The 13742-nt window shown below is 48.8% G+C and overlaps 1 protein-coding gene across 4 annotated transcripts in view; it reads left to right on the plus strand.

The window, feature by feature from the left end:
• Positions 1-8067: 8067 nt before the first annotated feature.
• Positions 8068-13742, plus strand: part of TMA16 (translation machinery associated 16 homolog) — a 68338-nt gene continuing 62663 nt past the window's right edge. The window contains exon 1 of one of the 4 annotated variants that reach the window (XM_033941776.1): positions 8068-8217. In XM_033941776.1, coding sequence (XP_033797667.1) covers positions 8215-8217 — 3 coding nt within the window. In that variant the 5' untranslated portion in view covers positions 8068-8214. Of the gene's footprint in view, positions 8278-8340; positions 8457-8511; positions 8659-13742 lie in introns of those variants that run through there. The other 3 variants (XM_033941786.1, XM_033941767.1, XM_033941757.1) reach the window with 3 other exon arrangements.

Here is a 13742-nt window from a genome sequence, read left to right on the forward strand (position 1 = left end):
GCTAAGCAGCGGAGAAGAGACACAAGTACTTCCTTTTCCACCAGGGGAAATAATGTCAGTGTTCTCAGCCCAACAAGTTGGTGCAGTCTCCATTGAGGGCTATACATAAGGTGACCATACGTCCCGTTTTGAACGGGACCATCCCATTTTTAGATCCCCTGTCTCATTGACCCCACACACAGCTTCAGGATGCCGAAATGTCCCGTTTTCAGGGACAGCGTACCGAAGCTGTGCGCGGGGACAACGGGACAGGCGATCGCTTCCTGTCCCTGCCGCACAAAAAAAAAGCCTCCCTTCAGCGCCTGATTTAACCCCCCCCCGGTCCGCTGCCACTGCTGCTCTCCTTACCTCCCTACTGCTGTTGCTAATTGCCGCCCAGAAGCCTTCTCCCCACTGTCAATTCTGATGTCGGAGAGGATGTTCCGGGCCAGCCAGGCAGCGATTGGCTGGCCCGGAACGTCCTCTCTGATGTCAGAATTGACACCGGGAAGAAGGCTTCTGGGCGGCAATTAGCAGCAGCATCAGGGAGGTAAGGAGAGAGGCTGGCAATCAGCAGCGGCAGTGGACTAGGGGGGGGGGAAGGGCGGGAAAGCTTTTTTTTGTGCGGCAGGGAGGGAAGGAGGTAGGTAGGCAAGTAGGCTGGCTTTGGCGCAGCAGGGAGGTAGGTAGGTAGGTAGGCAGGCAGGCTGGCTTCGGGGGTGGGACAAAGTCTGGAAGGCAGTGAGGGGGACATAGGAAGGAGGCACTAGGGGCACTAAGGACATAGGAAGGAGCACTAAGGACATGGAAAGGAGGCACTGGGGGCATTAAGGATATAGGAAGGAGGCACTGAGGGCACTAAGGACATAGGAAGGGGCACTAAAAACATAGGAAGGAGGCACTGGGGGCACTAAGGACATAGTAAGGAGACACTGAGGGCACTAAGGACATAGCAAGGGGCACTAAGGACATGGGAAGGAGGCACTGGGGCACTAAGGACATAGGAAGGAGGCACTGGGGCAGTAAGACATAGGAAGGAGGCATTGAGGGCACTAAGGACATAGGAAGGGGCACTAAGGACATGGGAAGGAGGCACTGGGGGCACTAAAGCCATAGGAAGGAAGGAAGGAGGGAGGGAATAGAAAGGGACAATTGTTGGGCCTGAGTGCAGAAAGAAAGGATACACAGTCAGAAGGAAATGCAACCAGAGACTCATGAACTCACCAGTCAGCAAAGGTAAGAAAAATGATTTTATTTTCAATTTAGTGATCAAAATGTGTCAGTTTTGAGAATTTTATCTACTGTCTAAATTTTGCACTATATTTGTCTATTTTTCTATAGTTACTGAGGTGATATTCCATTTTTAAAGTAATCTGTCTTGACATCTTTGAAACCCCCCCAAATATAAATGATAATTAACATTTCTCTGCGTATAGTGTGCTTTGTAGTTTTTTTTTTAATTTTATGGTTACCATTATGAATTAATAAAATATGTGTACATGAAAAATGAATGGAAGAAATTGGGGGCGGGATTGGGGGGGCAGGGCTAGGGCATGATTGGGGATGGGGCTAGGGAAGGATTGGGGGCGGGACTGCCAATTAATAGATGTTCCGTTTTGATGAAAAAAATAGTCATGTTAGCTATACACTTAGTCCAACGAGTTCAGTGGCTTAGCAAGGGTGAAAAGTGCCTGGGGTGGTGGCACTCCTTCCCTTCCCCCCTTGTACCTCTTTAACATTCGTGGCATGAACAGCATCACCAACTTGCTGCCCACATCGACTCTCCCTCTGATATCACATTCTGGATACGGGACCTGGAAGTGACATCAAAGGGAGAGCAGATGCTGACGCATGCAGGTTGAGTTGCTGCTAGAGTTGCGCGGGGACAGAAATCCCACCCGTCCCCACCTGTCCCCGCCAAAGTCCCACCTGTCCCCACTCATCCCTGTGAGGAAACCCACCTGTCTCCACTCTCCCCGCGAGGAATCCCTCCGTCTCCACCCGTCCCCGCGAGGAATCCCCTCCGTCCCCACCCATCCCTATAAACTACAGAAATAGTTATTTCATTTAATTATGCTACTGAATTAAAGGCTCTGGTAGAAACCCATTTACAAATAAGCAAAAAGACTTTATTAATTTGGAAATATTAATTGGGAAGAATACAAACTTTGTAAACGGGTTTCTACCAGAGCCTCTAATGTTTATAAATTTTTATCAACACAACTAACGTACTACTTTATCCTAAAGCAAAAAAATAAAAAAATAGAAATAGAATTTTTTTCCTACCTTTGTTGCCTGGTTTCTGCTTTCCTCATGTTCTCATTCAATTCATTCCATCCACTGTCTCTCTTCTCTCTTCGTCTTCCATTTGCTCTGTTACCGTGCCTCTCCCTTTCTCCCCCCTTCCAAATTGGTCTGGCACCCATCTTCTTCCCTCTGCTCCCCCCATAGTCTGGCATCTTTGTCTTCTTCCCTGCCAGCGTCTTCTCCCCACTCTCTCTTCCCCATTTCCTTTCAGCGTCCTTCTCCCCCCCCCATCTTCCCCATGTCCTGTCAGTGTCCTTCTCCCCCCTCTGTCTTCCCCATGTGCTTTCAGTGTCCTTGTCCTCCCTCTGTCTTCCCCATGTCCTTTCAGCGTCCTTCTCCCCCCGTTTTCCCCATGTCTTCAGCGTCCTTCTCCATCCTTTGTCTTCCCCATGTGCTTTCAGCGTCCTTATCCCCCTCTGTCTTCCCCATGTCTTTTCAGCGTCTTTCTCCCCCGTCTTCCCATGTCCTTTCAGCGTCCTTATCCCTCCCCCATCTTCCCCATGTCCTTTCAGCATCCTTCTTCACCCCTTTGTCTTCCCCAGTGCTTTCAGCGTCCTTCTCCCCCCCCTCAGTTTTACCTTAAGCGTCTTTTCCTCTCCACTCCACCTTTCCTCCCTTTCTCCCTCCCTGCCCCTTTACCTTTGTGGCGCTTCCCCACCCGACTGACAACAGAAAAGGCCCGGTCCGACAAACCTCCCTGCCCTGTAGCCGCGAATCTAAATTACCTTCTTACAGCAGCTGGAGTATTGAAGCTGCTGTAAGAAAGTAATTTAGATTCGCGGCTACAGGGCAGGGAGGTTTGTCGGACCGGGCCTGTTGTCGGTCGGTCGGGGGAAGCACCACAAAGGTAAGGTGACCTGGCCGGCTGTGCTGCACCCAGGGCGGACCGCCCTCCCTGCCCCCCCCCCTTGGTACGCCACTGCCGTTTCCCTACCTGCCCTGCCGCAGCACACAGCCGACCAGAAGTCTTCCCGATGTCAGCGCTGACGTCGGAGGGAGGAAGGGCTTTGCTTAAGCCCTCCCTCTGACATCAGCGCTGACATTGTGAAGACTTCTGTTCGGCTGTGTGCTGCGGCAGGGCAGGTAGGGAGAAGACAAGCCTCGCGGCTGAGTACATCCAGCCCTGCAGGAACCCCGCGACCCTCGGAGGCATCCCCAATGGATCCCCGCGAACCTAGGGGGCATCCCCACGGGATCCCCGCGACCCTAGGGGGCGTCCCCATGGGATCCCCGTGACCCGAAGGGGGAACCCGCAGGATTCCCGTTGTCCCCGTTCCCGTGCAGCTCTCTAGTTGCTGCTTGTGCCGGCAAAGAGCTAGAGGTACGGTGGGCGGAGTGAAGGTGTAAGCACATCGGAGGGGGGGGGGGGAGGAGTGGAGAATGGGTGCCAGCACCCCCACCAACAAGACGGCGCCTTACTACACTACTAAGTGAGTTTCCACTTTTTCATTCCGTCAGAAAAGTATTGAACAAAAAAAAGTGGAAACTCGCTAGACTAAGTGCATGACAACGATGGAGACTGCCCCAACTTTATTAGTTGGGCTGAGAACTTTTCATCACCCTCTCATACATTGGGCTGCTTTTTCAAGGTATTTGGGTGGGATTATAAAATAAAAGTATCTGTCGACACTGGTTACTGTTGCCAGATAGCGTCAACTAAGTTATTGATTGTGCAGGTTGTATAGAAGCTGTTTTGGCCTCCTGGTACCATCTAAAATCAAATACCGTACTGTCAATGTACCAGGGAGGAATACCACATCTTGGTATCGTCAACTGCCTAGGTGAGACACTTAACCTCGAATGACTATTACAAAGGTTATGCCAGTAATAAATTTCTATTAAAGATGAAGGCAGAATGTGCATCAGTGGGTGTGGAATTAGTTGGGTGAAAACTAGAGGTCTGCACGGGAACGGGGATTGCGGGAATTCCGCGGGTCCCGCGGGATCCCCCCCTGGCCCACGGGACTCCCACGGGGAAGCCCCCATGGCCCACAGGACTCCCACGGGGACGCCCCTTGGCCCACGGGACTCCTATGGGGATGAAAACAGGGCCTATCTAAATTCTGGCGATGCAGGCATGCAGCTTAAATACAAGTCCGGCGTCGCGGCAGAAACAGCCATGCTGAGCAGTGAGCTCAGCATGTACACAGCTGAAAGCCTTGCTTGCTGATTGGTCCTGCGGCACGGCGGGGCAGGATCAGCAAGCAACGCTCTCAGCTGTGTACGTGCTGAGCTCACTACTCAGCATGGCTGTTTCCGCTGCGACGCCGGACTTGTATTTAAGCTACATGCCTGCATCGCCAGAATTTAGGTAGGTCTGTTTTCATCCCCGTGGGAGTCCCGTGCTCTATGGCCACAGGTCTCCTTACTCTGGGGCACCAGACCTCCCTCATACAAAGGCCGGGAATGCAGAGTTGGTTCCGTTCTCGGTAGGGGATGCCTCGGTAGGCTGGATTGCGTCACGGCACCGGCTCACTGCTCATCCACTGGGAACCCAGATTCGGTCCTATTCTGGGTGGAGGACACTTGTGGGGTGGGGAGGGGGCTTGTTTGCACCATCGTGCAGGCTCACCACTTTGCTGGCAAAAGCACAGTCTGTCCCATTCTAGGGGGAGAAAACCTAGCAGGGACCTGGCTGCACCACAATACTGGCTTCTAGAAAGCACAATGGACTAGGGAGGGGTCTAGCAGTGTGTGGAACCATTTGGACCCATGTAGACTTGCATGGCCATTCTGATGCTGACCTGAGGTCCCTTTCCATCCAGCATCTGCCCTCTCTTTCTCCTTTCCATCCAGCATCTGCCCCTCCCCCTCTTTCCATCCAGCATCTGCCCCTCTGTCTGCTGTTTCTGCCCAGCATCTGATCTGTCTCCTCTCTTCCTCCTTTATGCCCCCTCTGTCATCCCATCCATCATCCACCCTTATTTCTCCCCCTTCCATCCAGCATCTGCCCATCTTTCCCCCCTTTCAGCCCAGCATCTGCTTCATTTCTTTCTCCCCCTTCTATTCAGTGTCTGCTCCATCTTTCTCTTTCCTCCCTTCCATCCGTATCCTCCCCCTCTCCTCCTTTCCATTCAATGTCTTCCTCCCCTCTCCTTTTCTTTACATCAATCATCTGTCTTTTTCTCTCTCCCCAGGCATTCCAGCTTGCCTTATCTTTCCCCTTTCATCCAGTGTGTCTGATCCCTCCCCCTTTCTATCTACAGTGTGGCTCCTCTCACCTCCTACATCCAGTATCTACCCCCTCCCACCTGACCCTCAGCCGCCGCCAGACTGATGCAAAGCCTTCCCTCCGATGTCAGCTCTGACTTCGGGGAAAGTCTTCTGGGTCGGCTACATATGGCGTGCTGCAGACTGCCTCCAACCCCTGCTGTTATCTGGACTTGAATGAAGTGGTTTAAGGGAGTGTATTTTTGGACACAGAAGTCATGAACTGGGGAGAGAGGAAGGGAGGAAAAGAGATGCTGAGGTGGGAGAGGGAATATAAAGGGAGAATTGGGTGTGGGTGTGTCAGTGAGCGGGAAAGAGAGATGGTTGTGTAAACATGGCAAATGGAAGAAAGAGGAGAATTTTTGGTCGTAGGGAGGGAGGTAAATATGATAGGGAAGAAAAAGATGAGAGTGAGAAATGTGGCAAGGGAACAATGGGACAGATTGAAAGGGATGCAAGAGGGAGGAATGTTGGACAGTGGTGAAGGGAATGGAGGGAGAGATGTGGCATGGTGCTGGAGAGGGGTGATAGAAGGAGAAATGTTGGGCATGGGGCTGGTGGGCAGGCACGAAAGATGAGAGATAAATGCTGGACCATGGTAGGGGGAACCAATGGACAGCAACAGAAGAATTTACAGAAGATGGGAAAGCGGAAAAAAGAAACTGAGACCAACTTTATGGAAAAATAAGACTCCAGACAACAAAGGTAAAAACCGGAATTTATTGACTAAAATATGTTAGCTATGGGAAATGTATATAGCAGATGTCTTTGTATTGTGTTCAAAAGAAAAGGAAATGCATTTCTGGTTTTATTTCTACAGTGTTGAAGTACTTGCTGACCCTTGCTGTGACTGGTGGGGATCTCCAAGCACCGCCAACAGAGGACCTCCTCTAGAGACAGCCAGAACTCATAGTAACATAGTAACATAGTAGATGACGGCAGATAAAGACCCGAATGGTCCATCCAGTCTGCCCAACCTGATTCAATTTAAAATTTATTTTTTTTTTTTTCTTCTTAGCTATTTCTGGGCAAGAATCCAAAGCTTTACCCGGTACTATGCTTGGGTTCCACCTGCCGAAATCTCTGTTAAGACTTACTCCAGCCCATCTACACCCTCCCAGCCATTGAAGCCCTCCCCTGCCCATCCTCTACCAAACGGCCATACACAGACACAGACCGTGCAAGTCTGCCCAGTAACTGGCCTTAGTTCAATATTTAATATTATTTTCTGATTCTAAATCTTCTGTGTTCATCCCACGCTTCTTTGAACTCAGTCACAGTTTTACTCTCCACCACCTCTCTCGGGAGCGCATTCCAGGCATCCACTACCCTCTCCGTAAAGTAGAATTTCCTAACATTGCCCCTGAATCTACCACCCCTCAACCTCAAATTATGTCCTCTAGTTTTACCATTTTCCTTTCTCTGGAAAAGATTTTGTTCTACGTTAATACCCTTTAAGTATTTGAACGTCTGAATCATATCTCCCCTGTCTCTCCTTTCCTCTAGGGTATACATATTCAGGGCTTCCAGTCTCTCCTCATACGTCTTCTGGCGCAAGCCTCCTATCATTTTCGTCGCCCTCCTCTGGACCGCCTCAAGTCTTCTTACATCTTTCGCCAGATACGGTCTCCAAAACTGAACACAATACTCCAAGTGGGGCCTCACCAATGACCTGTACAGGGGCATCAACACCTTCTTCCTTCTACTGACTACGCCTCTCTTTATACAGCCCAGAATCCTTCTGGCAACAGCCACTGCCTTGTCACACTGTTTTTTCGCCTTTAGATCTTCGGACACTATCACCCCAAGGTCCCTCTCCCCGTCCGTGCATATCAGCTTCTCTCCTCCCCTCCACCAAGCACAGCAGTCACTGGCAGCATCCATGAGCCACTGAGTTGCCAGGATCTGTGACTCAGGGACGCTACTGCTGCCTGCCAAGCTTGGCAAAAGGGACCCCCAGCCAACTGCAAAGGAAGTCCTCAGCTGACAGCTTGGGGGTTCTCATCAGCTGAGTATTATATTTTATATTTACATTAGAGGTTCTGGTAGAAACCCATTTACAAAGTATGTATTCTTCCCAATTAATATTTCCAAATTAATAAAGTCTCTTTGCTTATTTAAAAATGGGTCTCTACCAGAGCCTTTAATTCAGTAGCATAATTAGATAAAATAACTATTTCTGAAGTTTATAGGGAGGGGTGGGGACGGAGGGGATTCCTCGCGGGGACGGATTCCTCAGGGGGACGGGTGGGATTTCTGTCCCCGCGCAACTCTCTAGTGCAAACAAGAGCCCAAAACCAGCCCGAAGCCCAAGAAACTACAGCCGATTTGTGGATTTAGGGGCTCCAACATGTTTAACACCGGCTCTGGCCCTATGACATTAATATTCACTATACCGATATTTTTCCGTTTAATTCCACAGTCTTGTACTGCATTAAGCGATCTAACTACGCCAACTTCGGCACACATTGGGTTTCATGCAGGTGGGTTAAGCTGTTTATTTTACGATGGGGAATCATAGTCGTGCATCCGGCCTGGCGGCGGAACTATAGTTCACTGTCTTGATGTTGCTAGTGGTGATAGGGTGAGCAACGGACCTTGACTTCCGCTTCCTAATGCAGGAGAGGTGTGCTAGGCTGAGTTTCGGCCGCTTCGGAAGACGAGCTGGGAAGCGCGGAAACGTGCGCGAGGGGCATTTGAAGGCACGAGCGCGTCACAATGGTGGGTGTAAGCGCGCAAACGTGCGCGAGGGGCATTTGAAGGCACGAGCGCGTCACAATGGTGGGTGTAAGCGCGGCGCTCATTGGTTTCGTTGCGGGGGAGGGGGTGTATTGGGGGGTTAAGTTGCTTTCGAATAGATCGGTTTGAAATTGGTCAGATGGATTGTTTCTCATATTGGTTGCGGTTGCATTAATGCCTCCTGTCGTGGAAACTGAATTTATCACTCCATGTTTGATGAAGTAGATACCGACGGTGTTTTTGAGCCTTTCTGTATTATGTACTGATGCTTTATTTGCCAGTGACTTTACACTTTCTCTGACCTGTTTTGAGAAAACCGCCATGGTCATGATGAATGCATGATGTAAAAAGGGATTAACTCCCCCCCCTCCCCCATACTTGATGGTTAAGGTTGCTCGACTCTCTCATAGCAGAGAAATCCGGGTATTTTGGTTTCCTATTGACCTTTCTAACCATCTGACTTAAATGTTTTTAAAGACAGTTAATGCTGCTGTCCTTCTGTTTATGTGATGCAAAGAAATATGATCATGTCATCCATTTACTGATTTCATCATCAATTGCTCCCATATGTTTTTAGAATAGAACTGTTATGCAGCAGAGGGAATTATCCCAGGACAAGCAGGCAGCATATTCTCTACATGTGGGTGACGTCATCCACAGAGCCCTGTACCGGACAGCCTTACAAGCAAACTTGCTTGAAGATCTTAAAAGTTTGCGAGTGCTGCACTGTGCATGTGCAAGTGCCTTCCCGCCCGAGTCAGGGCGTGCGTCTCCTCAGCATGGCCTCAGTTCTTGTTTTTCCACAGAGCAAAGAAGCTCTGTTCTACAGCTCTGCTGTTTTACTACTTGCCTTCTCGCACCACGGCTTTCTTTACTTTATTTTATTTCTTTAAGTCGCTGTGTGGTGCGTCTTATTTTTTTTTTAAAAAACCTTTTAATTTTTTTCCTGCTGGTTTTCATCTGGCGGGCCCTGGGCTTAGGCCCTGTCGCTGGCCCTCATTCGGCTGCGGCTGTATTTTCTTTTTCTCTTACCGGGTGTAACGAGTGTAACTAGTGTGGCCGGGCCTTTTACTTCATAGGACCCGAAAATTGTCCTGAGTTCTGCCCATGCTCTGCTACCCTTCAGAAACAAGATTCTTGTAGTAGTCTTCAGAGATGACCTCGGCCTCGACCCCCAGTGGAGGCCTCGTTTTCTAAGATCTCGACCTCGAGTCATCTGCTGTGCCTTTTGATGTTCCGTCCTCGGGTAAGTCTCCTCTTTCCTCCCCAGTATGCTACCTCAGAAGCCTCCAGCTGAGTCTCAGGCAATCCAGGCAACGAGTGCAGTCATGTCAGCCTCTACGAGACCTTCGAAGCATGCCTTCATTAATAGGGAATACTCATCCTCTAGGTTGCCCTCTATGGAGCGCATTGCTGCACCTTCAATACCAGTTTCATTGGTATGGTGCCAACTTTCTGGGCGGGATCAAGGAGCTTAGCACTGTGTTTGCTCAACTTGCTCCAGCCTCAACCCTGCTCCCTGCAAGCCAGTCTGAGCATAACCTCGAGGTGCAACCTGCTATATTTCTGGAGTCTTGTGCCTCGTCCTCGACTGAGTCTTCACCTGGTCAATTCGGGCCTTGTACTCTTGCTGTCAAACTTCGAGGCAGTCAAGATGCCTCGTTCTGCCTCGAGGTACTCCTCTCCATCAGGGCCCCTCTGTTCGAGGCAGGATTCAGACTCCTCTCTTCCTCGTCCTTCGAGGCTTCTTGAGGGAACCTTCCTGACCCAGGCATGGTCTTGGCCTCAACCTAGCTTCCTGCAAGCCAGTTGGAGCATGTCTTCGAGGTGCACCCTGCTTGGTCTCTGAGGCCTCATGCCTTGACCTCAACCTGAGGCCTCGACCTCGACCTATGGCCTCGTATCTCGACTGAGGCTTCGTGCCTCGACATGAGGCCTTGTACCTCGACTGAGTCCTCGCCTGGTCAATCCAAGCCTCATACTCTAGCTATCAGGTTTTTGAGGCCGTCAGGAACCTCGATCTGCTTCTGCCTTGAGGTACTTCTCCCCTTAGAAGCACCTTTGTTTGAGGCAGGATTCGGATCCCTCTTTCCCTCGTCCTTCGAGGTTCTTGTTGGAACCTTCCAGACCCGGGAAAGATCTCAGCCTCGACCCAGCTTCCTGCAAGACTGAGCATGTTTTCAAGGCACACCCTGCTTGGACTTTGAGGCCTTGTGCCTCGTCCTCGACTGAGTCCGCCTAGTCAGTCCAGGCCTTGTACTCCAGCTGTCAGGCTTCGAGACCGTCGAGACGCCTCGATCTGCTTCTGCCTCGAGATACTCCTCTCCATTGAGGCACCTTTGTTCGAGGCAGGATTCGGATCCCTCTCTTCCTCGTCCTTCGAGGCTCTTGAGGGAACTTTCTAGTCCCAGGCAGGGTCTCGACCTCAACCCAGCTTCCTGCAAGCCAGTGGGAGCATGTCCTCAAGGTGCACCCTGCTTGGTCTCTGAGGCTTTGTGCCTCGTCCTCGACTGCGTCTTTGCCTGGTCAATCCAGGCCTTGTACTTTAGCTGTCAAGTTTCGAGGCGTTAAGAAGTCTCGCTCTGTTTCTGCCTCGAGGTACTCATCTCCATCGAGGCACCTCTGTTCGAGGCAGGATTCGGACCCCCTTTTTTTCCTTGTGCTTCGAGACTCTTCGGGGACTGTTCCAGGTCCAGGTAGGGGTTTCGTGCTGGAGGTCCTCGTCGGCCTCATTCCATGCCACCTCAAGCTTTTTTTTCAAGGCCCTGGACTCCTCTTTCGAGGCATGCTGTGGGGGATCCTAGTTCTCCAGTTTCTCCCAGGCTTGTGTTGAGGCTTTCAATTTCTCATACTCCTCCTGCCTCTTTGACCCTTCTACGGGAAGTATTCTCTCACCTGTATTACGCAGCAGAATCTCTTCCCTGACGTTTTCATTGAACGGTTTCTCCCTCATGGTCTGCATTACGCTGCAGTCCTTCATGGGAGACTAGGACGGTCCATTAATAAGTTGGGACGTCATCTTTGGCGTACTTTCCTGGTGTGTATCGGTTTTTGATCTTAAACCTCTTATTGAAGTACGGGGTAAACCCCATCCCTTGTATCTCCTTCGAGTACACATGGTCCAGGTGCCGTCTGCTGATGTTGATCTTTCATCCATAGTCACTACCCTTTCTGTGGTAATGGGATATCGGGCTTGCTTACAGATTCTGGTTCATGTATTTCACTCTTCCAGATCGACTGGCCAATCTGCCCTGAAAAGGCTTAGGTCCCAATTCCTGCCCCATACTTTCTCTGTCTCTGTCATTTGGAAGTCAGGTACCTGGGGACATATCTTAAAGACCAGAAATCATCTTCCAAAACATGTCCGCTTTATTATCAGCTTCACATTCATTTTATATCTTTTACATGAATCAGTGTTGTCAGCATGTGACGTAAACACAAACCATATATGGACACAGGTCACATGAAACTTTAAACACATCAGCATTTTTTTCTATCTGGAGATTGGAGTCCAAAAGGTCAGAAAAAGCCTTGACCAGCAGAGCCCCTAATCTAAATCTGTTTGCAAATACGACTTATAAAAACAATTGAATTCACTTTACAACAAGTTAAGAACATCTCTGTTCAAACATAAATGTCCTTGTAGTATTTTCAAAGAGGGAAAGACAAACAGGGTCTGGCTTTCTTACAGCTTGAAAACATGGCCTAAGGACTTGATACGTGTCCCTTCAATCCCCTCTTACGTCATGAAAATGATGTCATAAATACACAGCATGAACTGGAAGGGAGTGATACTCTAGATATGTCTCTCAAGGAGGGGTTTTTTAGGAGCTGTAATACGAATAACACAGTACACGAGCAGTCAAAAAGAAGAGTGCAGATAATAATAGAGATTATAACAATAAAAAGGTCTTTTACCCAACCCTGCATTCAACTAAAGTGCTGATCCCAAGAATTAGATAAATCAGAGTTACATTTGAGCTCAGCAAAGAGGTCTACTAATTTCTGAATGTTCATAGTAGGACCTATATTGTCAGAAAGAAAAGTACAACAGCTTAAAGTACTGAGAATAATTTTTCAGCTAGAATCATAGCTAGGGCCATATGATTTTGAAAACCATCTGAGAAGTGGAGCCTAATTGATAAGTAATACTTCTTGCAAGGCGTCCCTAGAATAGTTCACAAAGCGTTGCTGATTATAATAAATTTAATTAATCCGATCAACATTCTTATTAATAGTAATAAAGGGAATAAGGAACTCAAACCCAGCCTTAACCTGAGCTCGGGCCTTAAATTCATCTGGGACCCCTCTTGGGACCCCTATAGCATCTATGTATACATGTGATCAGATTTATATCAAGACAGAAAAGAGGAAAAACCATGTGAATAGGAAGGATGCCTTTCAGAAAAATATGCAGGAGCATGGTAACCTTAACTAAAGTGCACTGGCCTATCCACTGGCTGGGTAGCTTAACAGGGAGCCAAAAGTCTCCATAAAGCCAGTAAATATCAAATCTGATGCAGCAACAATGGGGCATACCTATGAGCCAAGACAGAACAATAACCTGGGGGTAAATTACCTACAAAACTACCCTATGTCAGATTAGAAACATGACATGTGTAATTGCCCTTGGCAATATCAAGCTTTTGCTGTCCTGGCAACAAAGGGTATTTAGAACACCACAGTGCACAAAGGGGATAGGTAAAATTAGAGGAGGTAGATAGATTCCCATAAGAAAACTGATGGGTCGGATAGCTAGACCCACCCTTAAACCACATGTCCATAATGTACATACCTTCATCAATAGGTCTAGGGTTGTCAATAGTAAGCGAAAGCTTAATAATTTGTGCAGGAACACTTTTCCTATAACAGTTTCCAACCTTATGAAAGGTCATACAAGTAAGCAATGATTTACCATTTTGGGCCACTGTTTTTTTCAGAGTACTTTCTGATTTATAAACCCAGTCAGTATCAATATTCCACCCTACTGCTCCCCAGAATGCACACTTATCCCCCAACGTGAGTCAGTAACACATATATATACATATGTCTTTAGTTTTTAGGAATCTCTGAGGACCAATGGCACAGCCTTGGGATATTAATTGATGAACAGTCCACAATGTCACAATACTCAAAGGAGAAGGTGGCAACTTGCACACTGCTGGAATTATACCAAAGGGTAGCATACTGTCTGTCTTTCTGGATTCCAATTGAAGGACAGCCTTTGCGAGGGAGTAGTCCAGCTTAACGTGTGTTCGCAAAGAGATGCCGGGGGTACTGTTTACAACAGGAGTGTCATTTACAGATGGGTATGGGCAGAAAGTGTCGTGGACCCAGAACACATCATACCTGTAGACCCAGTTAGAAATGATCCATACAGGGAGAAAAACTAGCAGCAGCGTTGCCAGTAAGAGAATGATAAAGTTGGTACAATGCTGCAATGAGATCATCATGTTGTTCCACTGGAGGAGGTGAAATCTGCGCAGGGAAGACTTGCTTCTGGGGTT

This window comes from Geotrypetes seraphini, chromosome 1 (assembly GCF_902459505.1).
Source record: "Geotrypetes seraphini chromosome 1, aGeoSer1.1, whole genome shotgun sequence".
Classification (NCBI taxonomy): Eukaryota; Metazoa; Chordata; class Amphibia; order Gymnophiona; family Dermophiidae; genus Geotrypetes; species Geotrypetes seraphini.